Genomic DNA, 26,176 nt, shown 5'->3' on the forward strand with positions numbered 1-26,176 from the left:
TAAACATTTTATTTGTGGCAGTTTAGTATATGATTTTTCCAACAAAAAAATAAATAAATAAAAAACCTTCATGTGAAAAGAAATCCTCAAAAGTGCTATCTAAAGACTAAGAATGGAATTTTTTTTTAACTTTAACTTTTTTCTTTCTAGACTCCAGAAATAGTTTCCTGACTTCCTTTCTGGAAATGATTTTTGTTTCCAACCACGTTGAGAATCCATTTTTTTCATTCTCTCTCTCTCTCTCCTTTTGCTTTCTTGGTAGTAGCAGGGAGGAAGGAGGGGGTGGGCACAAGAAAGAGGGAAAAGAGAAAACAGAAAAAGAATTGCATGCCACTATGTCTGAATATAGCCTCTACTTGTAGGTATTTCCATCTGATTTGCACTTTTGCCTTTTTATTTCCGTTTCTGGACACCTTCTTTATCATCCAGCCAACTGGAATAGACAAAGCACTGTTGGTGCCCTGAGCGACAGAACTCTGGTAGGGGGCTGGCTGTAAATTGACGTGGCATGGAAATTCTCCGCTAAGTTGTAGCAGCTTGCATGTTTCTACTAAGATCAAGCCCAGCCTCCCAGAGCTGTAGCTTAATCATCATGGGTTCAGCGACTTTACAGCAAAATGGATAGAAAAAATCTTCAGCTCCTTTCTTTGGACTCAAATGTTTTCTTTTTGAGTATCTATGTTTTAGAGGAAAAAATCCAAGCAGTTAAGTCTGTAACTTTCTTTTTGCAGCTTAAACAACAGAGTTTGCTGGTCTCCCTCCCCTATCCTGCAATTTAATTCCTTACAGATTTTGCCATGGGGTGCGGACTTAGAAAGCTAGAAGACCCTGATGATAGCAGCCCTGGAAAAATATTTTCTACCCTGAAGAGACCGCAAGTGGAAACAAAGACAGAATTTGCTTACGAATATGTATTGCTGGACTTTACATTACAAGGTATTTTTGCTTCTATTTTATTTGTTAAATGAAAGATTTCAAAGATAAAGGACTACTAGTTTTTTAAAGGGTTGGTTTGTGGCTTTTTACATGGTGCTTCATAATTAGATTGTGCAATCAATCTAACAATAATGCTTTGTTTCTTAATTACATTCTGAAAGATTTCAGTTCTGTTTGCTTTGTTTTTTGTAAATTTGGCTCATATGTACTTTATAAAATTAGAAAAACTGCTTGGAAACAGTTCTTTCACTTTTAAATCAAATGCTTATTTGTAGAAGGATTCATGAAAAACGCTTGCTTTCTCGGCCAAGTAGCTATAGCCTTAATGACAGTTTATGTTTTGAAAAAGATCTGAAAGGCACAAGAAGGTGGCATGTAGGAAATGTTACTTGCATCATGTGGAAGAATATTTGCTAAGACGATTCTGAGGCCTCCAACTGTGTTAAATGTTGTATTGTGCTAGTCATTTGATATTTTTGACCAAACTAAACCTGAAGTTTGAAAATACAGTAAAAAAGAAAAAACTATAGTCTTCTGTAAGATACTTCCTTTGCTTGATACCCGGTCCCTAACAGAGAAACTCCCTGTTCCAGAAAGTTGGAAACACAAATAAACAAGCCCAGATGGCAGCCTTGTGCACAGAACAGAGGCAGCTCGACTTCACAAATACTTTACCTCACTCCTTTTGGAAACTTTACTGTACAATGACATTGATAAAACTGAGTTTTTAAAAAGCAGAAGTATATCTTTAATTATAGGGTACTAAAAATGAAGTTGACTGTCTTGCTTGCTATTAGAATTTCCAGATATTAGTATTAAGTTCTTATTGGCAAGTTATGCTTTTAAATTCTAATAAGCTGCACATTTTATCAGTTAATAGATTTATACTAAGTATATTATCAGGCTGGATATTAATTTATTTTAAACACAAATTCTCCATTTTTTGGTTTGTTCTGTAAACAGTGGATCTTTGTGCAAGTAGCAAGAGCAGCCCATTTTTCTTTGTCAAAAACTGAGCTAGCCAGCAAACTCCCTTCCAGAGACATATGCAAAGTCTGTACATATATTTTTAATGTATTTACATTTCCATTTTTACCTAAGGTTAAGGCTACCAAAAGGAAAACTGTCAGTATTCTTACTTTTCTTTTTAATGATGAAAGTTAAAAGTAGATAAAGATAATGGTGATAATCAGAGAAGTAACTACTCAAATGAATTTTTCTATACTTTTTCAAAAACCATCATTTGAGAAAATATTTGTAATGTGGTGCTATATTTTCTCCATTGATTGTTGTCAATTATTTAGGACTGATTTTTATAAATTCAAGGACACAAATACATATTTTCCTTAACCTCAAAACCTTATCTGTTCATAAAGATTAGGCCACAGCCATTCTGATCTGTGCTTTAAGATTTGCTGCACAAATCCCCATAGGTCTTAAAGCAACTTAATTTTTTTTTCTGATTTATTTCTTCCCAACAGTGTTAGCAATGTCAAACAAATTTGTTTAAATGCAACCATCCTTGAATCAGAAAAATCTACAGTTTTCTTCAGAAGTCATTTTGGTTTTGTTATTATTAGAAGCCCTTTTCTCTGTGAAAGGAGTAAAATTTCTACCTTTCACTCTACGTGTTTGGATGAGATGACAGAGTATTACAATATAAAGTGGAGATACGGGCATAGTTTGCAAATGCTAACTCAGAAAGCAAGCATGTATTTTAAAGTTGCACCTGGTTCCTATTTGGTCCAGGCGCCTAGTCTCCTGGTGTTCCCTTTCTCTCCGATTCTTCCACATGTTTTCGGTTTTGTTTTGTTTGTGTCTCTGCCTTTGCTTCAAAAGCCAAAACTCAGTATCAGCCCAGCTCCACAAATCACCTTTTTCTCTTCTGTTGTATCTCACCCCCACCTATTCCTCTAGTGTACAGAGAAGTGAGTCACATGGGGGTTAAAGCACGCCAGCCTTCTACGTTTAGCCCCAGCCATTCTGACCTGGAGTTGCTGTAAGGACTACTGAATAGTGGCATCTTCTGCCTCTCAGAGGCCATGTGCAGTGAGTAACCTTCCAGGAAACAAAATGGTCTGGTGGCGACAGCTGTGTGTGCTCATGAAGAGTCTGTCTCTTACGTTATTCTCCACTGTTTTTCCCAACAGAGAACATGGGATAGGGAGTTAGTCCCAGTGGGGCAGGAAACCCTTTGAAATTTTCAGTGCCCTGTGTTATAGTGGGTATAATTATCTTGAACAATTTGTTTTCCATTTAGTTCCATTCCCTCTGCATGTATGTGTGTGTGTGTGTGTGTGTGTGTGTGCCTTTCCCACACTTTTTTTTTAGTGTTGTGGGGACTTTGAGCCATTATTTATATATCTCTGGTGGTGGTGGTGGTTTAGTTGCTAAGTTGTGTATGACTCTTGCAATCCCATGGACTATAGCCTGCCAGGCTCCTCTGTCCTTAGGATTCTCCAGGCAAGAATACTGGAGAGGGTTGCTATTTCCTATGGGAGAAATAATAGTCTAATCATTAAGCACACAAGGGTCTGGAGTCAAGTTCCTGGCTTCTGAATCTAGACTCTTTCACTCACTAACTTAGCAAGTTTATGAACTTTGCTGTATCTCAGCTTCCTCATCTATGAAATGGGCATTCTAATGGTGCTTACATAATAGAATTGTTTTAAGGATTAAAGGAGATTATACAAAATAATCTCTTTGAAAAAGTACTTGGCACTTGGTAAGCAGGGCTTCCCAGGTGGCTCAGTGGTAAAGAATCTGCCTGCAATGCAGGAGACACAAGTTCAACCCCTGGGTAAGGAAGATCCCCTGGATGAGGAAACGGCAACCCACTCCAGTATTCTTGCCAGGATAATCCCATGGACAGAGGAGCCTGACAGGTTACAGTCCATAGAGTCACAAAGAGTCAGACATGACTGAGTGACTGAGCACCCATGCACAGAAGCACTTAATAAAAGTTAAGTATTATCCCCCCTAGCTTTAGGCCAGGTCTACTAATTGCACTATTGAGATTTCAGCACAGTCTTTGTGATAAATTTTCTGAATTATTGTATAGTAATCTATACATGTGTATTAATGAGAGTGTGTGTCAGAATTTCTGACACATATTACAGAATTTATTAGTGAAAAGTTCAATGAACTCTGCAAATGATCCAGAAGGGTTGGTGTGCCTTCTTGTGCAATCCTAGAAAATAATCTGAATAACCATGGCCTTAAAGATTTTTAGAGCATGTATATCTTTATGATTAAAAAGAAATTTCTATAATATTAGAAACCCAAAAGAAGGACAGATGGTAACTTCCTTATTTGACTTTCTAATAGAATTATGTAAAAACGCATTGAGAAAAATTTTGCTGGGCCCTGGCTAGCTTTCTTATTATGAGAACAGAAACTCTCATTGTCTTTTGTTATCATTGTTACAGTAATAAATATATTGATGTATGGATTCCATAGAAGATGCTGATAAGCAATGAAATACAAAAAGAAATAACGCATAGTTTTTGCCTTCTGGTACTTTAAATTCTAATTGGTCAGACTGGACAAGATTATGAACTCCTTAAGGTCAGGAAGTATGCCGTGTCCACCTTTGCATTGCTGTGTTTGGCACACTGTTTGGCACAAGACTGATGGCCAATAACTGGTATTGAAATAATGGGCTTCCCAGGAGGTGCTAGGGGTAAAGAACCTGCCTGCCAGTGCAGGAGACATAAGAGAAGCGGCCTCAATCCCTGGATCGGAAAGATCCCTGGATCAGAAAGATCCCCAGATTGGGAAGATCCCCTGGAGGAGGGCGTGGCAACCCACTCCAGTATTTCTACCTGGAGAATGCCATGGACAGAGGAGCCTAGCGAGTTATAGTCTTATAGGGTCGCAAAGAGTTGAACACAACTGACAGTGTGGACCTGCAATGAGGAGAGGATACAAGGGGCATTTGTAAGAGACATTACCAAAGAGGAACTTAGCCTATGGTGGGCTGGATAGGGAGGGACAGAAAGAATGAGAAATCCAGGATGACTTCCCAGTTCTGAGCCTGAGTAACTGTGGGAATAACCATGCCTCCCACAGTACAAGGGGCATCCCACAAAGAGTCAGTGGGTGAAACAGCAATTCCATTCCAGGCACGCTGCCTGTGAGGTGGCAGTGGAACATCCTGGCAGAGAGAGTTACAGGTACACGGCTGGAGATGATGACTTCCAGGAGGAATTGAAGTAAATAAAGTCTTAAAGAGGAGAATATGGGCAGAGCATAAGTGTCTTGGGCTGAGTCATCAGGCATATTTAATGGTATTGAGGACTATTCAACAAAAATGACGGAGTCTACAAGTCATTCCCTTGTAGCTCAGTCGGTAAAGAATCTGCCTACAATGCAGGATGCCTGGGCTCAATTCCCTGGTTGGAAAGATTCCCTGGAGAAGGAAATGGCAACCCACAACAGTATTCTTTCCTGGAGAATCCCATGGAACAGAGGAACCTAGAAGGCTACGGTCCATGGGGTTGCAAAGAGTTGGACACGACTTAGCAACTAAACCACCTCCAACAAAAATGACAGAGTCTGAGGACAACTGCAACGTATATAGCACCAGAGAAAACAAGGGAAGGAAGGGTTTCAAAAAGGAAGAAATGATCAGTAATTTTAAATACTAGAGAACTTTCAAGAAGAATGAAAATGCAGCACTGAAGAGAATGCATCTAAAAATCAACAAGAGATGAATAAAGTGTCAGAAATGAGGGAAGGAAGGAAAGAAGGAAGATCAGTCCAACTAAATTTTCTGTATCTGTTTGACTCATAAGTTCTTGAATATTTTCTCAAGCTGTCAAAAGATTTTCAAATGTAAAATGCTACATAAAAAGAAATTTATAGCAAAAATTGCTAAATTTACTCAAGCGTCAACAGAATCCTTGACATGGTCCCTAGTGCAAACTCCTACCAGGTGAAAAACTGCATACAGACTTTCCTTATGTTTAAATTGGTGGGATATTTTGGTTTAAAAACGTAATAAAACCTCACAATTTCAGACTGTTATAGAAGAGAAAGATCCTATTCTGACCTGGGGGAGTAGGGAATCTCTGATAATAGCATACAATTAACCCACTTGTTAGCTAAGACAGTAAGGCATCTGCCTACAATTCGGGAGACCTGGGTTCGATCCCTGGGTCGGGAATATCCTCTGGAGAAGGAAATGGCAACCCACTCCAGTACTCTTGCCTGGAAAATCCCATGGACCAAGGAGCCTGGTAGGCTACAGTCCATGGGGTCGCAAAGAGCCGGACACCACTGAGAAACTTCACTTTCACTTTTCAACCCACTTGAATAAATATTGATGTTGGGAGGAAAATACATTCCTATTGGCAATCTACATTATATTGGGGTTTTTTCTTATATCTGGGTGGACATTTATTTATTCTCTGAACTAACACTTACTCAGCACCTACTGAGCTCAGAATGAGGATACAGAGATAAGTAAACCCTAGTCCTTGACTTGTAAGAACCTGCATCGTAGCGAGCATCCTGCTGTGGGGTATTCATTTATGGTGCAAACACTCTATGCTGTGATACAGGCTTTGCTAGAAATCTGAGGGTTGTAGAGGAGGAAAGAAGAGCACCTCCACTTGATAGGTAGATCCAGAAAGACTCCTTAAAAGACATTCCACCTCAGGCTTCCCTCAAGTGGTAGAGAATCCACCTACCAATACAGGAGACACAGGTTCAATCCCTGGTCTGGGCAGATCGCACATGCCCATCGTGGCAACTAAGTCCATGTGCCACATATACTGGGTTGGTGCTTTAAAACTGGGAACCACAACTACTAAGCCCACGTGCCGCAACTACTGAAGCCCGTGCCCTACAGTCAGTGCTCTGCAACAAGAGAAGCCACTGCAATGAGAAGCCCACGTATCGCAATGAATAGTAGCCCCCACTCACCACAAGAAGAAGCACGCACAAAGCAACAAAGGCCCAGTACAGTCAAAAATAAATAAATACAATTATTTTTTAAGAAAAAAAGCTTGCTTTGTTGCTAAAAAATGTTTTTAAAAAAATTTTTAAGTGCCACCTCCTATCATCTAAAGAATGAGTGGAACTTAGACAAAGATTTGTATCCATAATACATAAAATGAAACTGAAAATCAAAAAGGAAAAAACAACTGAATAGAAAAACAGACAAGAAATTTGGACAGGTAGATGACAAAACAGGAAATCCAAATGGCCAACAGACATATGAAACTGTGCTCAGCTTCATTAGTAATCAGGAAAAATGCATGCTAAAACCACAGTGAGAAACCACTACAAATTATCCAAAAAACAGCTAAAATGTTAAGAAAATGAAAGTCATGTCCAACTCTTTGTGACCCCATGGACTGTGGCCTGCCAGGCTCCTCTGTCCATGGAATTCTCCAGGCCAGACTATTGGGGTAGGTAGCCATTCCCTTCTCCAGGGGTTCTTCTCAACCCAGGGATGGAACCCAGGTCTCTTGCATTGCAGGTGATTCTTTACCAGGGAAGCCCCTAAAATGTCAAAAGACTGCTGATACCAGGTATTTGTAAACTGGTACAACCACTTTGAAAAAAAAATGCTTTGTCATTATCTCTTTAGCAAAGATCCATATCCCAGTGGAAGCGTGACTACGCATTCACCTGCAGCACATACAAAAATACTGATAGAAGGACTACTTGTAATAACCCCAAAAGAGTGAACAACTCAGAAATCTACAAACAAGAGATTGGAAAAGTAAATTATGGTATATCATACTATGCAGGGCTTCCCAGGTGGTGCTAGTGGTAAAGAACCAGCCTGCCAGTTCAGGAGACACAAGAGATGCAGGTTCGATCCCTGGATCAGGAAGATCCTCTGAAGTGGGAAATGGTAACCCACTCCAGTTCTTGCCTGGAAAATTTCATGGATTGGGGAGCCTGGAGGGCTACAGTCTATGGGGCTGCAGAGAGTCAAACACTACTGAGCGACTGAGCACATGTACCTGTACATACAATGCAACCCTACACTGCGGAAGTAAGACTCAGTTCAGTTCAGTCACTCAGTCGTGTCCGACTCTTTGCCACCCCATGAACCGTAGCACGCCAGCTTTTTCTGAAAAGGTCCAGATAGCAAATATTTTAGGCTTTGTGACCCATGTGATCTCTGTCCTGACTACTCAGCTCAGCCAATGTAGAGTCAACATACCATATGCGACAAAACAGGCCATAGGCAGTACTTTTGTGGTTCTCTACTATAATGCAATGAGAAAAACAAATCATAACTACACAAGCTGTACCAGGTGAATTTCACGAGCTTAATGTTCAGTGAAAGAAAACAAACACAAAAGCACATATTGTATGATTCCATTTACATAAAGCTCCAAAAATTGAGAAAACTGAACTATAGTGTTTATTTACATTCTTGCATGCATGCATGCTAAGTCGCTTCAGTCATGTCCAACTCTTTGCAACCCTATGGACCATAGCCCACCAGGCTCCTCTGTCCATGAAATTCTCCAGGCAAGAATACTGGAGTGGGTTGCTGAGCCCTTCTCCAGGGGACCTTCCCGACCCAGGGATCAAATCCACATTTCTTACGTCTCCTGCATTGGCAGGCAGGTTCTTTACCATGAGCGCCACCATTCTTGCATAGTTAACTAAGAAGAAGAGCAAGGAATTGAGGACCATAAAAGTCAAAGTAAAAGAAAAAGTCAAGTTAGCACAGAGTGGGAGAGAGGGATTGTGATCGTAAAGGGCGGAATGGTAGGCTTCTGAAGTGCCTGTCATTTTCAGATTTTTGAATGGATGGCATTACCAAATGTTGGCACTTTAAAATATGTTTTGTGCTTTCTGTATGTTACGTTTCTACCCCCAGACTAGATTTTTTTAAAGGTTAAAAAAAAAAAAAAAAAAAAAGCTAAGTAGGAAGTGGGAGTAAGACAAGGCTGAAAGACAAGATGAACAGACTCAGAAACAAGAGAATATTTCATGGTTTGGGAACTGCAAATAGAATAGGTGGAGTGCAGCACATGAAGGAGGCAGCAGTGGAACACAGACTGCAAGAGTTTTAAGTGGTCATGATGTGATCTTTTGCACAGCTGCCTATAATAATGAACTATGTAGTTCCTCCAGTTGGAGTGTATTTCAAAACTACAACTGTATTACTTCAATTAAATATATTAATGAGTGACTACAAAGATGGCAACTTTTATTGAAAACAAAAAGTTATGTAATTTGGATGTTCCTTATATAGTAGTTTATATTTCTAAGTAACAAAACATTTTGACAAGTAGCGTAAACCAGATACTCCTTTTAATATCCATACATTAAATTGCTTAATAATTTATAGAAATCAAAAGCTTTAGTGCAGCTCATGTCTGAATTTGCACAAATTCCGAATTAACAAAATTGCAAATGAAGTTTTACTTTCCTGTAGGTGCTAAAAGGGCTTCCCAGGTGGCACTAGTGGTAAAGAATTTGCCTGCAAATGCAGGAAACGTGAGAGATGCAGGTTTTATCCCTGGATCGTGAAGATCCCCTGGAGGGTATGGCAACCCACTCCAATATTCTTGCCTGAAGAATTCCATGGAGTCATTCTTTTTTTTTTTTTTTTAATTTTTTTTGGACCTCGCGGGCCGGGCGACCTCCCCCTGCGCGCGCAGCCCGGGCCTCTGCCCGCCCCACCCACGCCCAAGCCCCCCATGGAGTCATTCTGTCTGGTACAGTCACAGCCTTTGTTGTTGTTGTTGCTGTTCTGTTGCTCAGTTGTGTTGGACTCTTTGCCACCCCATGGACTGCAGCACACCAGGCTTCCCTGTCCTTCACTATTTCCTGGAGTTTGCTCAAACTCATGTCCATTGAGTCAGTGATGTCATCCAACCATCTCATCCTCTGTCACCCCTTCTCCTGCCTTCAATCTTTCCCACCATCAGGGGCACAGCCTTACCACTCACTAACAATCTGGGCAAGTTATCAAACCTCTCTCTTCCTGAGTTTCCTCATTTGAGAACAGTGATAATATCTACCTTATGGAGTTTTTGTAAGGACTTATTAATATTAGGCATGTAAAGCACTTCACATAGTGCCTGGCACAGAATACCCTGGTATATGTTACTTGTTATTTTTTACTATAATTGCTAAATATAATATGGATTTTGACAGTCTGTTCCCTTTTGAAAATATGGTAAGATTACTTGCCAGTGTTTGCCATCGTATCTTTATCTGAGGAAATAATGTTTCATAAATATTTCAAAAATACATACCAATCTTCACAAAAAAACACATTTATATGTCCTGGACTTTTTTCATAGAGTTACATCATCAGAGCGAAGCTTTTGGTATTGAACAAGTTCTTAGCTTTATACTAAAAGAATGTGACTTTTTTGTATTTTTAAAATTAGATCTTTATCTATGAAGTTTTTAAGCAAAGGACCATAAAAAAGTGTACTGATATTTTATTTCAGAAACTATGAGGAAAAATGACAGAACGTTACTTAACCTTCTATATGTTTACATTTTAATGAGAAAAAAATCCACACTGCATGTGGGTAGTTTTCAAAGCAACTACAAAATACTTTCCTTCACAATGGCCTTGTAAGGTATAATAAAGCTTTTACCAATCATGTAGCATTGATTGAATAGCAACCAACCCCACCCATTAATGCTGTCAACAACGTTTGTTCCATCTCCCAAGGAACTGAGAAGGAACTCTTGGTGGTTGAGGAGCTAAGAGCAAGATGGCTCGCAGCTGCTGCTAACTGCCTGTGCTCTTCAGTTCTAGCCAAAACAACCACACCTCCCCGCTAATTTCCTGTGTTTTAAAGTAATAGAGTCTCTGATATTACCACCCCAGTGTAAGGAGATCAAATCAAAGGCTTGACGCAGACACCAAGCCTCTCACAGAAACGTAATTATCCACTCTAGTGAGCGCTGATGAAAATACCTCACTCTGGGGGCACAGCTCACCCTTCTTCACGTCTCTAAGCTGAATCAGGTTGCCAGTCTCTTTTCAGCACAGTTTAAAGCATTATTAAGAATAGAGGGGATTACATGAAGGGATGTTCTCAACAAAACTTCCAGATTTATTTCTCTTTTCCTTGCTCCTGGGTTTACTTTTCTTGAATGACACTGGCATGTTTAAAGTAAGTCACAGTGTCAGATAAGAAAGACAGTCTGCCAACAGAGTGAATCACAGCCCTCTTCTCACCACCATCCTCCTGTCTCCACTAAGAAGAAGATTCAGTGACACTGGGCCCACATGGCAACTACTGGACCAAGGCTGCTGCACTCTCAGATGAGGTATTAAGTCTTCCCCAGGTCCCTTCTCCAGCACAGCCCCTTTCTTTGTTTAATCAAGCTGGTACCTTTGGACATTTGAGTCTGGGACTCCATGGAATAGATCGGTGTGAGTTAGGGACCCTGGTCTGGAGAGTGAGCTGGGGACACCTAATCTACAGGGTGAGTTAGGGATTTGAGGTCTAGAGTGTGAGTTAAGGGCCTCTGATCTAGAATTCTACAGATGGACCCAGGCTGGGCTTTTGAAATAAGTCCAGATCTCTACAATGAACTTCTTCCTGGAGATTTTTTTTTTAAACCAACAATGACTTGTCTCTGAGAACAGCTTCCATTCAAAACCGTCTTTTCTGAGCTGGGCCACCAACAGAGAGACACGTCTCTGATGTCTCTGTGTTTATTTTGTACCAGGCCCTGGGCTCATGTTTTATAGTTACTATCAAAGCAACTCTATGAAGTTAATTTGTCCCCATCTCAGAGAAGCAAAGTAACTGATTCCAGATCTAGTACATGGCATAATTTGAGCCCGGGTGATTTGCTTCCCGATCCTAACGCTAACAGTGAGAATAGTGTGCTGCCCCTCTTTCCTCGGGAAAGGACTTTATTTAACAAAGCAGCCAACAGTTGTATAGCACATGCTAGCTACATGCCAGATGCTTTCTAGGAACAAATATAAACTTATAAATATAAATTTATTCAATCCTAACAACCCTATAGAGACTGTTATTATTCTCACCTTGCAGATGAGGAAACTGAGGCACATGGGTGCAAAGTACCTTGCCGGCCCTCAGCAGTGAAAGTGAAAGTGCAGAGTCCTAACCACTGGGCCACAACGGAATTCCCCATAGAATCTATTTTCTAAACTGCTGCTCCGTGAGCATCCTGGAGCTCTGTTCACTGAATATGTTAATGTTACAACCAATTTTTCATACAGCTGGTCCTTTAATAAGTATATTTTAAGCATTTACAGTAATTGTCATGTCTATGCTGAGTGCAGTTTATCAAAAGACACACAGACCTCCAAATAGAAGAACATGCACATTTGAGACAGTTGAATAATTAATGTAAAGCACTGGGCCCAAAGTGATATGATCCTTACAAAAACTTATGCTAAGATATGCTTATAAGTATTGATGTACAACTTTTCTTTACCCCCTTTGTGGCTTTCTTGGACTTCTTAGTTTGTAATTCCTCCCAAAACTTCTGTCTGTTTGTATGTTTGTGTTTTGTGCATTAACATTATTTTGCATTGAACTCAAGACAATAACCTTACTTCACTGAGAGTAGAAGAGGATGTAGATTAGACAAGAAAAACTGGATTTGTTCCATTGTCACAAAATTTCTCTGACATCACCAGAGAACAGGGTGTTCCTCAGAAATACATTCTCTAACTGAACGGAAATCTCTTTGAGCACCAGTGTCATTTTGTTATAGCCATCTTCTCCATGATTGCATTTAATGTGCTACAAAAGTCTGCCTTTGAAAACAGTGTTCTGAAACAATAGAATGGAGGGAATGACTTCATTATCAAGTGGACCAGTGAAGTGTAGAAGGTATTTTAAGTGACCTCAGACTGTAAAGTTTTTATAGTTCTTTTATCTAGTTCCACAATTCATTTTATTCCCTCTGATGTCCTCTGCCCCCTTGCAGGCCATCACTCTTTCCTTGCTGCTGCTGCTAAGTCACTTCAGTCATGTCCGACTCTGTGCGACCCCATAGACGGCAGCCCACCAGGCCCCGCCGTCCCTGGGATTCTCCAGGCAAGAACACTGGAGTGGGTTGCCATTTCCTCCTCCAATGCATGAAAGTGAAAAGTGAAAGTGAAGTCGCTCAGTCGTGTCCGACTCTTAGCGACCCCATGGACTGCAGCCTAGCAGGCTCCTCCGTCCATGGGATTTTCCAGGCAAGAGTACTGGAGTGGGGTGCCATTGCCTTCTCCCTTTCCTTGCTACTTCTGTCCAAGTAGGGGCTCCAAGCCTCTACCAAAAGACTTAGCACTAAACATAAGATGCCTTTAAGTTGTACACACAGACAGAATTAACTAACATTGAATCTCATAACCAGAAAGCTGTGCTCTTTTCAGTTCTTTTTAAGCCATCTAATCAGTTTAGAGTTGGATGGCTAATTCTCCCTTTCGACAAAGATAGACTAGGGCTGTGTGGCTCAGCCTTTGGCAGATAACAGTCTCCCGCTAGATTCTGATAAGTGTTTTCTTTTTGTTGCATTTATTCATATGTAACTTTCTACTCATGGTAAGTGATTCTGGTTTTATGCCCGTAAAGAATTCTCAGTCAAACAGCAGAGCCAGATATATAAACAAGTAACTATAATGTAGCTTGGTAAGGGAGCTAGTAGGATGCACAGCACAGAGGAAGGCGTGATTAACTCAGCTTGGGGAGCAGGAAAGGAAATGAAGGTCTGTAGGCATGAAATAGTGTGCCTGGCTCAGGAACACCAGTAAATCAGGCCTGCCAAAGCAAGACGTACAAAAAAAAGACCGACAAGACTGAAGGCTGAGTAAGTAGATAGAGGCCAGACTCTGAAGATTCTTCTGAATTATGCTAAATATTTCCATTTTCTACAAATAAGCAATGAGATCTATTAAAAGATTGAAATTTTCTTCAGAACTATATAGGATTAGTATAGACGTCTAAAAATAAGTTTAGGCTACATTTCATTCCTTAGTCTTAACAGTTTATTCTCTTTTATAGTTTCTTATTTCCTTTGTTTGGAAATCAGCGTTGGTAGTTAAATACTAAAAAAGTAAAACCAAATGAATCACAGAGTGATTGCCACACAAGCAGGCAGAACTGGGTCATTTTGCAATGAAATCCAGCTGTTTCTTCCAAGCCCAGGATCACTCTCTTTGTTTTTATTCCTATTCATAATGATGAAAATATATTGTATATAGATTAGTTTAAATCCAAAAAAGGATGAACATTTGAGTAAATGGATTCATCATGGTTTATATAACTTTTCTTGGAGTGCTTTATTTTCATTTGAAAAGTTGGCATGAACCCACATGAACCCAAGTGGTGTGTTTCTGTTCCATCACGTGGATCTGAATGTAAGAGCCAGTGGGGATTTCCTCTGACCCTTCTTCCTTGTCTGCTTCTTAACCTACTTCCTGTGTTTGGGCAGCTGGCAGCAGCTCTTTGCTGGACAGCACTGACCACACTAACAGAATGCCAACAACCAGTGCTACCCATACCTGGAGTTAATTTCATATGTCTTGTTACTCAAGAGATAACCAAATTACAGCTCTATTTATAGCTATTAATTCTTGGTGGTTTTCCAGAGAGTTAGAAATAATATTACAGAAAATGAAGTTGTTTTTAAAATTAATACTGAAAAAATATTCATTTCCCATATAACACACCCTTTTCCTTTTACTGAAAACTATACAGATTCTACTTTTCTATAGTTTCTACAGATTTGTCCTACTTCAAAGGGATGGTTCAACTGCATACCAAATTTTGCATTTAAATTTCCTTTATATTTAGAATTTTTGCTTATTAAAAAGAATTTCTGGGTACCTTTACTTTTTCAGTTTCTTTACTCAAATATTTATTAAGTGCCATAAGAAATCATATTTTTAGTTTCCCAGAGAAACTTAAAACATGATGTTTTTGAAGTGTAATTGGAAATAAGAAAGCACTTAACAATTCTTGCTTAACAAATATCATTTCTTCATTTTTAGTCTTTAGATTTGTATGAATATCACTCTTAAGAAATTTTACATCTCATCTTGTCCAGAATCATAAAAACAATTGGCTTCTAAACCTAATACTGTTTCTCCTATATATGTCTTCTATATCTATTAATGGAAATAGAGTCACTCAAATGAAATCCTAAAATATAAAACTGCCTTAATAGAAATTGAAACATACATATATATATACAAGGTATTATATTTCCACTTTAAGACATATTGGTAATACTATATATCTGCCAGCTTTTAAGATTACTTTTGCTTTTTTTTCTGGAATTAACTTAGAAAATATGTAATCCCTGTTAGTGTAACTTTATTTGAGATTAAGTCATATGCATGAGTGTGTTTTCTATTCATTAGTGTCATCACACATAGATAGAAATAATGTATAGTTCAACTTTATGAATGTGCAAATGTCTCTGTATTTGATATTTCAGCTTCACCAAACCCAGAAGTCATCAAGATAAATTCCATTCTTGATATAGTAACAAAAGTGGAAGACTACTATCTTAAAGGATATATTGTTGGAGCTATTCATCCTGTTATACAACCTGTGGGGCAGCAAAAACACTTGCCTGCAAGTTACCTATACAGGGTGGTGCTATCGCGCTTGAAATTAAGGTAAGGCTGGTGCTCAAGAAAACTGTCATATTGAGAAGCTGTTAAGAGAGAAAGTTTTCTTTGGCTAAAAGAAAAGAAAGTTTGAACCCAGTGATGGAGAATAAAGGATAATTAGGGGTTTTGGCTTAAAGGCAGATTTTCCAACAAGTTGAACTTGGATTGGGAGAAGAAAATGTCAATCTCCTTCCTTAAAACTTCTCAGGATTGAGCCCCTTGCAGACAAAAATAGGTCCTTGGTAAGGATGTCAGTGAACAGAAGAAAAGAAAAATATACTCAAGAAGAGCGAGAACACTCCTGTAGCAACTTCACCAGATGAGGGAGTAACAGTTAGCTGCCTCCAATCACTGAGCTGAAAGAGCTGACTGAACAAGTCCTCTTTCACTGAGCATTTTTTCTGAAGTGTCCGATGTAGTTTTACTAACAGTAGCCACAGAAACTAACTTCCAAAACTTCTACAGCAAAAAGTCCTACATGCTGAGTTCTTATAAACTGGATAGATCTCTTACCAGCTTTTTCCAAAAACTAGGAGATAAAAGTCATCCTTTTTAGATTTTTTTTTTAGCTTTTTAAATTTTAATGGCTGCTTTTCCAGACAATACAAATGTTTTTCCTAACCTAGCTTGTACATTTGATAGTATTCAGAATACTGTTGTTCCTTACAGGTGGAAAAGTAAAAATAACCAAACCAATGTCTTTGATACACATATTAAATATTTGTTACACAACTCTTCAACTGTATCAAAATCATTTCAAAGACCAAGGTAGAAATTGTGTTTTCTCTTTACAGTGATGGACTAATAATCACTTTAACTGTGAAAGGACTAAGCAGAGAAGGGAAAATGAAATAAGGGAAAGAGAGAAGAAAACAGAAAGATTGGGGGAAAAGAAAAGGCTTTAAAAAAAAATTCCCAATGTGCTTTTAGGAACCCTGTCTGCTACTGAATAACTAACTGCCCACTTGGACATTCTGAGAGGACATGTACACAACCAGCTTTATCCATGACAGGGTGCCACATCAGGTCTTTACTAGTTCAAGCATTACTAGGTAAATAGGTCACTTACCACACAGTAGCAACACTTTATGTCCTAACTACAAATCTTATAAACCATGGATAAGTTATTTTTCTCTTTTTGCTCTACTTCAAATAGATTTAGCAGTGCACTGCCATGGCTAAGAATAATCAAGGGGGGAAGGTGAGAAAAGAAGAAAAAGGAAAAAGATAGGACAATACTTATCTGCACTTAAGAAGGATCACTTTTGCACAATAATGAGGTATAGCTGTGATCTAAAATAATTTCTCATAACTTATCAAAACAATGGACGTGTAGCTTTTCTTTCATGTTAAATTAGAAATTAAATTCTTAGAGATTTTAACCAAGGTAATCTAAATAAAAATTATTATGTTTTTTTCTGATAATTTTACATAAGAAGACAACCATTAAAGTTGAAATAACAAAGAAAAAGGGATACCTTGACCTTATTTGTGAGTAGCTCACTCATTTTCACATGAGCTTATTAGTTAAAAATTAACAATTGGCTTCCAACCATAAACATATTCTCTGTTACAGCACGAAGCATTCGACAGCACCCAGTGGACAAAGACGCCCAAGGCTTGTGATTGAGGAATGTCCTTTAACTTATGAGACACAAACAAATGACGTAACAAAAGAACTGATAGAAAAGGTACTAAAATACATGTTTTTACATGGGATATTGAGAAATATTTCATATTTCTTCATCAGTTTCCTTTCCTACTTTAAAAAGAACAGGGAAATGATAGGTGACTTAGTCTACTAGGCTTTAAAACAAAGCATATTACCAAATTGTAGAATTAAAAACAGAAATAGAGGCCAGTGAAACAGAAAAGAAATGCCAGAAATAAATTAATACATATATAAGAGGTTTCATAACAAACCTGATAAATAAAATGGAGAAATAACCATTACTTAGTGAATGGTGCTGGAAAAATGGGCAATCGATCGGTAGAAAATAGACTCCACACATTTCACATAAAATAAAGGGTTAAGTTTTTCAAGTTTAAAAAATCCAAAAGAAAATGAAAGACTGGACATATTTAATTATAACAGTAGTTGAGGAACTTGAGTTTGAATATATAAATATAATTATATACTAGGAAAAAAAGAATCCGGAGAAATGGTCAAGAAATGTGTCTTACGGAAGCTTCATTTTCAGAGTATATAGGAAATGAACACAAAAGCATGAAAGTACATTCAGTCTTGAATGGACCGACAATCCACAGAAAGTACAAAGGAAACACAAATAATGAAGAAACATTTGGCAAAGGGTTCAACCTAACTAATAAATTTTAATGTAAGTAAAAACTGAGAAGTAATACCTCACCAGTATGAACTGAGAAATTAAGTTGAAAATATTAAATTCAGTGCTGTAAAGACCTTTAAGAAAAAATTCAAATATAGTCATATATAATGCAGTTAGCACTGGAATAAATTAGTACAGTGAATATCAATTTGGTTATAAAAATCATAAATCTTATTTTATTTTCCTTTTTAGGAATCTATTCCAGGAAATTGACTGAAAAGGGAAAAGTCATGTTTATGCAAAGATACCTTAAACAGGGGCCAAATTCTCAACAACTGGAAAACTGAGAAGGAGGCAATGGTCTAACAATAAGATAGAATACTTTATGGGCATTGAACATGACAAGTACATTGGCTGTTGAGAGAAAAAAATCTATTCGATAGAACTTCATAAACCTTAAATGAAAAATTAAACACTATATGTATATTGATTGAAAAATTGTACATTCATAAGTATTTGAAGTTGACAGGATTTGATGGCTAAAGTTTGGATTTTTTTAACTTTAGTTGGATTGACATATGTGTAAGGTTTAGCTTTATTTAAATGAATACAGCCAAAAACCTAAGGCATTTCCTGTCAAATAAGAAACTGTGAAATTTGTTCACTGTTACTATTGTGTTGTTCCCAAGCTTTAAATGACCGTGTAAGACTATCTGTGGCTTGTGTTTTGCCAGTTATAGCAGCTAAGTATTTCCCATTTAGATATAAAGTCACCATTCATTAAGGTTTTTTAGGAACAGTTTTCAAAACTAGATTTTTATAAACAAGGTACTCATACACTATTTACTGCTACTATTCTGGGAAATATTTTTTATGGGAATAAATTCACTCCAGAAACAAAAATGAAACTGCTAATTTAGTCTTAATAGATCGTCATGAGAGCCCTTGTTTTGCATTTGACTTCCTGAACACAGTTAAAGATCTATTTAAACAGGAAAGTACTATTATTTCAGCAATTAGAGTAATGGGATTATTTTATGAAGAGAACAGCTTCAGGAAACATAGCATGTGAAATGTTTGAACATTGCCCCGTGTATGAACAAGAGCAATAGATAAGTGCCAAATACTATTTTTGAACAAACGCTTTATATAAAGAGTTGATTATTGAACAGCTAGATTTTAGGTTATTTTAATATTATGTCAATGTTTGCTCTTTTTTAAATTTAGATTTACAAATGTTTTCCCTAGGATTTCTAAATAAAAAACATTAAAAACATCACTCTTCTAAATTAAAAATGGAAAAGACAGTACTATTCCATAAGATAACCAAACTTTTCCAGACAAAACTTTTTAGTAGTAGAGAAAGACTTCTGTACTTTTTCACCCAAATCAACAAATAAAACCTAGAAAAAGCACTTTGACCTGGCTCCTTACCACATCTCCTCTCCTCTCCCAGGAGTCCTGATATAAAGGACAATTTATGGTTATTTTGGAGGTTTCTTGCAATGCTACAGTCATAATGTGTTAATTTATAGGAGTAAATGATACTGTGTCAGCAGTGTTTGTCCTAGCTCCAAATACCCATAGTTTCTGCCTGGCTCAGAATTCCCTCCTCTTCGGCCAGAGCTAAGTTACAGTCGGCCCCTTTAAGTGGATATTGCAGCCTGATTTCACCCTGCTTCTTCTTCTTTTTTAAAAAAATATTTACTTATTCGGCTGCACGGGTCTTAGTTGGGCTTCCCCAGTGGCTCAGCTGTAAAGAATCTGCCTGCAATGTAAGAGCCGTAGGAGACACAGGCTCGATATCTGGGTCTGGAAGATCCCCTGGAGGAGGGCATAGCGACCCACTGCAGTAGTCTTGCCTGGAGAATCCCATGGACAGAGGACCCTGGTAGGCTACAGTCCATAGGGATGCAAATAGTTTGTCACAATTGAAGTGACTTGAAACACACACATGGTCTTAACTGTGGCATGCAGAATCTTTAGCTGTAACATGCAAACTCTTAGTTGGACATGTGGGATCTAGTTCCCTGAGCAGGGATTGAACTTGGGCACCCTGCACTGGGAACACGGAGTCTTAGCCACTGGACCACCAGGGAATTCCCTCACCACTCTTCTTACTGGCCTTTTTCATTCCCTTTCATTTCTGACTATAGATGTTTGCACTTGCAATCCGCATCATAACTCTTTCTTCCCCTTCCAAGTAAATTTAAAACACTTAAAACATTTAAAGTAGTGACAATATAAAAGATGTTTCTATTTCTTCATTTTAACATATTTAACGAATACTTATAGAGCACATATAGGTACAAAACATTGCAACACAAAAATGAGTAAGATAGTGCCTACCCTCAAAAGAAGTGTGTTTAACACAGGAGAAAGACATGACACAAAAAGAACAAAGAAATGATGCAAAAGCAGAGAAAGAAAAGTGCCAAGTGTGAAAATAATCACTCTTAAGCTCTCAAATGATTTCACTGGCATTGTCATGTGTTTCTGAACCCTACTCAGTAACTGACAAGATTGAATCTAATTATGTGTATTTGGCCCAGAAAGGAGACAATAGCTTCAAGATATGAGCAGATCAGAGTGGGAGTATGAATTTGGCTTATGTATATGCATACACATTTGTCAAGAGTAAGTCTTTTAACATTTTTCTTTTACCTACATCAAGCAAACAAGACTGCATGTTTTCTGCTTTTAAATTAATGTCTCTTCTTTATTAATTAAGATGTATTTGGTAATGTTATTTTTGAGCATTTCTTAGAATAGTTTTATATTTTACTTCAACTGGAGAAACCATTGTTAACAGGGCTGCAAAATTCATGCTATAGAATTATTAGTTGTTCCCAAATAATAACCTTTTGGAGAAAATACAATTCTTGTTTTCATAATTTCTAAAGTGTATTAGTTCTGTTTGAAGAAGTCAGAATAATAGTGTGACTCTGTCTTAGGCCTGGTCCTGTATTAGAGGTCATTAGTTTGTTTATGAATAGGCCTTTAGTTACTGGTCGATTTACTCCTTTTCTAATGGATTTCCTTAATAAGCCTAAAGATTAATTGATAAAGTAATCAATGTAAATGAAGTTTACATTTTGTTCTAACATCTCTTTTTAAACCTCAGGTTAATGTAGCTGCTAAAAGAGGAATGAGATTTGTTGGATTCATATCACAGCATTACCCACCACTTAAATTCTGCAATGGAACCAACCTCGATGGAGACATTGAATCAACACTGCAAGTGAGACGTAGTCCAGAGGAAAACTGTAAAAACTGGAATGAAGGAACATTAAGTGGGCAATCGTCTGAAAGTGGAATCGAGGAAGAACTGCATCGTGAAAGTGGACAGTGTCAAATGGAACGAGATGGCAGCCCCAGTTTCTCTAAATCAAGAAAAGGAGAAGGTAATAATAGACAAGAAGAGTAGAAATAGGATCTATATTCTTTTAAATTTAGCAAAAATATGTTTTGAAAGGTTTTTAACAAAAAGGAGACAAATTATATCTCTAAAGATTAATGAATAAACTTGTATAAACTTGTCTTGATTTTTTTAAATTATTACAGATGGGTGTAAGGTAGGGCAGTTTTCCATACAGTTATCCCTGGCATGGTCATACACCATCCACGTAATGAAACTTTGTGTTAAAAATTGGCTTCTGTTTAGTCATGAACCAACACCTCTGTAAAATAAAGGCTGTGCATGTGTACCAAAAAAGTGATTCTGTAAAGAAAGCTGTTCTGATTTATGTTTTTCCCTAAAAACAGTCTGTGAGAATTTTAGTTTTGGCCTTTCCCATTTCATGGATGGTTTTCACCTTTGAAGTTAATTGGCTTCCTTTAATCACCAACTGGAATATGAGAATGCATATCATGATGAAACAATTAATATAACAATAGTGCCTGCATCCTTAAATAACTTTAAACAATAGTTTTATTCTTCTTTGCAGCTAGCAAGTCTTCCCAAGAAACTGAGAGTATTTTGGACTGTTTTAAGTTTTCTGATACATTTATGGACATGATTTAAAAAGCACTAATAGAGAAAATCAAAGACTGTGTAAACCTTAGAATTAGGAGTTTACAGTCAGACTGCCTCAGTGTCTTTAAAGAAAGGTGTTCCTGTGATAAATAGAAATGAGATGTCTACAAAGTGCTTATTCTGCCTGGCACAGAATAGACTCTGTATTAAGTTAGCTGCTATTAACTGATCCTTTGATCAGTCTTGGTTGGTGCTGAGGCCACATGCACTGGTGGTATCAGCTTTCTGGGCTGTGGTGAGATTGCTCAGTATTTGTGCATGGCAGACATTCATTGGACCACAGTCAGCATGGCCTCCTTAAGAAAGAACCAAGAGCATTTCCCAGCTCATCATCTCACCACCTCACCACCACCAACACCATTCCATTTTTATTTAACCAGTTCTTTAGCTAACTACCACCCTGATTTTCCTGTAGTGTGAAAAATTTAGGAATGTAAGAGTGAACGAGTGTTGGAATTATGGTCATTATTATATTCTATTCTATATTCTGTTATATGGTCAACTATTATATTCTATCCACATGTATGCTGCATGCTAAGTCCAACTCTTTGCAACCGTATGGACTATAACCCACCAGGCTTCTCTGTCCATGGGACTCTCCAGGCAAGAATAATGGAGTGGGTTGCCATCCCCTCCTTCAGGGGATCTTCCTGACCCAGGGATTGAACCCAAGTCTCTTGCATCGCCTGCGTTGGCAGGAGGGTTCTTTACCACTAGCGCCACCTGGTATCCATGCTATACTATGCTATGCTATGCTAAGTCACTTCAGTCGTGTCCAACTGTGTGTGACCCCATAGACAGTAGCCCACCAGGCCCATGGCTACTTTTAAACTCGTGCTCATTCCCATCCTGACTTTGATTAGATCAAATGTCTATTCCTAATCTTTTAAATTCCAAATCAAATATGCTACTTAATTATCAGTCTTTAGATTCTGCCTTCTATTTAGATTATTTTAAAACCCTGATAACTTTTCTATGCCAGGGGTTGGTTCTTAACTTTTGGTGCAGGGGGTTGGGAGCAGACGCATAATAAAGACCTCTTGGAGAGTCTGGTGAAATCCATGGAAACTCACCAAGAAAAACACAGATAACACACATATCCCTAATACTGTCTGTGATGAAAATGACGTCAGACTTCCTAATGCACAACCAATGATGTGGGTCCATGGACCTCCAAGTTAAGAATTTGCTAACTTAAAGTAGTATGCATTCTAGAGTCACTTTCACATATGTATCCAAGGAATGAGTAATGTTTGTAATAACAGAAATTCAATAATAATATCTATTTCCATCAATAGGAGAAAAGTAAACTTGAATGCTATGTAACAGTTAAACTAAATGAACAAGACCTACATGTATTAATTATACTTCTAAAGCATAATATTGAACAAGAAAATTAACTTATGGATTGATACACACAACACCCCATTTTTAAAAAATTTTAAATTGCAAAACATCATTTATATGTATAGACATGTATTTTAAAGAACAGAAGTACTTGCATGAGAATGATTAACACCAAATTCATTACAGTAGCTATTTCTGGAGAATAGGATTAGGAGAGATACATCGTGAGCCTTATCTACATACATCTCTCATTTCCTTGAAAAAGCTCTGACGCAAACATGGCCCAAAGTTAACATTTGATAAAACTTGCATGGTAGGTAATTTATTATTCTCTGTGCCTATATGCTTGAAATAGCTCAGGATTAATTAAATTTTTAAAACACAATTTTAGTAATACTTTCCCTTTTTTCTTCCTTCTGAATACCTATCCTCAGATAACAAGTTGTATACAGTCTTCAATGTTTTTGATGATGAATCAACCTGCTGGAACTATCAGGAAGGCATCCTGTCAATGAAAGTAACAAGAAAAGGCTCTGTCATTAGTACACTTGATGCTGATTGGCTGGAGTTAACTACATTTTATTATAAACAAGGCTTGTCTTTAATTGATTCTTTTGTATGCTGGGAAACATCTAAAGGTAAGTTTTATATTATGATATGTTGATACCTAAAAAATTTGACCTGTGTCAGAGTTGGTGGAAATGTTTTTGCCTCTCAAGTTCAATGGCTAAAAGGACAGATATTACTACTAAGAAAAAAGATTCTAATTATTGCACAGTATAGTTCAGTTTAGTCACCCAGTTGTGTCTGACTCTGCAACCCCATGAACTACAGCACACCAGGCCTCCCTGTCCATCACCAACTCCCGGAGTTTACCCACTCTCATGTCCATTGAATCGGTGATGCTATCCAACCATCTCATCCTCTGTCATCCCCTTCTGCTGTCAATCTTTCTCAGCATCAGGGTCTTTTCAAATGAGTCAGCTCTTCACATCGGGTGGCCAAAGTATTGGAGTTTCAGCTTCAACATCAGTCCTTCGAATGAATACCCAGGACTGATCTCCTTTAGGATGGACTGGTTGGATCTCCTTGCAGTCCAAGGGACTCTCAAGAGTCTTCTTCAACACCACGCTTCAAAAGCATCAATTCTTCGGCACTCAGCTTTCTTTATAGTCCAACTCTCACATCCATACATGACCATTGGAAAAACCATAGCTTTGATTAGATGGACCTTTGTTGAGAAAGTAATGTCTCTGCTTTTTAATATGCTGTCTAGGCTGGTCATAACTTTCCTTCCAAGGAGTAAGCATCTTTTAATTTCATGGCTGCAGTCACCATCTGCAGTGATTTTGGAGCCCAGAAAAATAAAGTCAGCCACTGTTTCCACTGTTTCCCCATCTATTTGCCATGAAGGACAGGACTGGATGCCATGATTTTCGTTTTCTGAATGTTGAGCTTTAAGCCAACTTTTTCACTTTCCTCTTTCATTTTCATCAAGAGGCTCTTTAGTTCTTCTTCACTTTCTGCCATAAGGGTGGTGCCATCTGCATATCTAAGGTTATTGATATTTCTCCCGGCAATCTTGATTCCAGCTTGTGTTTCTTCCAGCCCAGCGTTTCTCATGATGTACTCTGCATATAAGTTAAATAAGCAAGGTGACAATATACAGCCTTGACGTACTCCATTTCCTATTTGCAACCAGTCTGTTGTTCCATGTCCAGTTTGAATTGTTGCTTCTTAACCTGCGAACAGGTTTCTCAAGAGGAAGGTCAGGTGGTCTGGTATTCCCATCTCTTTCAGAATTTTCCACAGTTTATTGTGATCCACACAGTCAAAGGCTTTGGCATAGTCAATAAAGCAGAAATAGATGTTTTTCTGGAACTCTCTTGCTTTTTCCATGATCCATTAGATGTTGACAATTTGATCTCTGGTTCTTCTACCTTCTCTAAAAGCAGCTTGAACATCTGGAAGTTCACGGTTCACGTATTGCTAAAGCCTGGCTTGGAGAATTTTGAGCATTACTTTACTAGCGTGTGAGATGAGTGCAATTGTGCGGTAGTTTGAGCATTCTTTGGCATTGCCTTTCTTTGGGATTGGAATGAAAACTGACCTTTTCCAGTCCTGTGGCCACTGCTGAGTTTTCCAAATTTGTTGACATACTGAGTGTAGCACTTTCACAGCATCATCTTTTAGGATTTGAAAGAGCTCAACTGGAATTCCATCACCTCCTCTAGCTTTATTCATAAACTAGATGCTTATGAACCTTTGATGCTTCCTAAGGCCCACTTGACTTCACATTCTAGGATGTCTGGCTGTAGGTGAGTAATCACATCATTGTGATTATCTGGGTCATGAAGATCTTTTTTGTACAGTTCTTCTGTGTGTTCTTGCCACCTCTTCTTAATATCTTCTGCTTCTGTTGGGTCCATATCATTTCTGTCCTTTATCGAGTCCATCTTTGCATGAAATGTTACCTTGGTATCTCTAGTTTTCTTGAAGAGATCTCTAGTTGTTCCCATTCTGTTGTTTTCCTCTATTTCTTTGCATTGATCGCTGAGGAAGGCTTTCTTATCTCTCCTTGCTATTCTTTGGAACTCTGCATTCAAATGGGTATATATCTTTCCTTTTCTCCTTTGCTTTTCACTTCTCTTCTTTTCACAGCTATTTGTAAGGCCTCCCCAGACAGCCATTTTGCTTTTTTGCATTTTTTTTCTTGGGGATGATCTTGATCCCTGTCTCCTGTACAATGTCATGAATCTCCATCCATAGTTCATCAGGCACTCTATCTATCAGATCTAGTCCCTTCAGTCTATTTCTCACTTCCACTGTATAATCATAAGTGATTTGATTTAGGTCATACCTGAATGGTCTAGTGGTTTGCCCCACATTCTTCAATTTAAGTCTGAATTTGGCAATTGCACATGCAACTTTAATGTAAAATCTTAACAATCCTGTGTGGTACTATTGTAATGT

The 26,176-nt window shown here is 38.0% G+C and overlaps 1 protein-coding gene across 3 annotated transcripts in view; it reads left to right on the plus strand.

The window, feature by feature from the left end:
• Nucleotides 1-220: 220 nt before the first annotated feature.
• RFTN2 (raftlin family member 2) overlaps nt 221-26,176 on the plus strand; it is an 80,262-nt gene continuing 54,306 nt past the window's right edge. The window contains exons 1-6 of one of the 3 annotated variants that reach the window (XM_070388763.1): nt 221-358; nt 732-936; nt 15,355-15,538; nt 17,109-17,223; nt 20,945-21,224; nt 23,638-23,841. In XM_070388763.1, the coding sequence (XP_070244864.1) occupies nt 798-936; nt 15,355-15,538; nt 17,109-17,223; nt 20,945-21,224; nt 23,638-23,841 (922 nt within the window). In that variant the 5' untranslated portion in view covers nt 221-358; nt 732-797. The other 2 variants (XM_070388764.1, XM_070388762.1) reach the window with 2 other exon arrangements.

This window comes from Bos mutus, chromosome 2, assembly GCF_027580195.1.
Source record: "Bos mutus isolate GX-2022 chromosome 2, NWIPB_WYAK_1.1, whole genome shotgun sequence".
NCBI lineage: Eukaryota > Metazoa > Chordata > Mammalia > Artiodactyla > Bovidae > Bos > Bos mutus.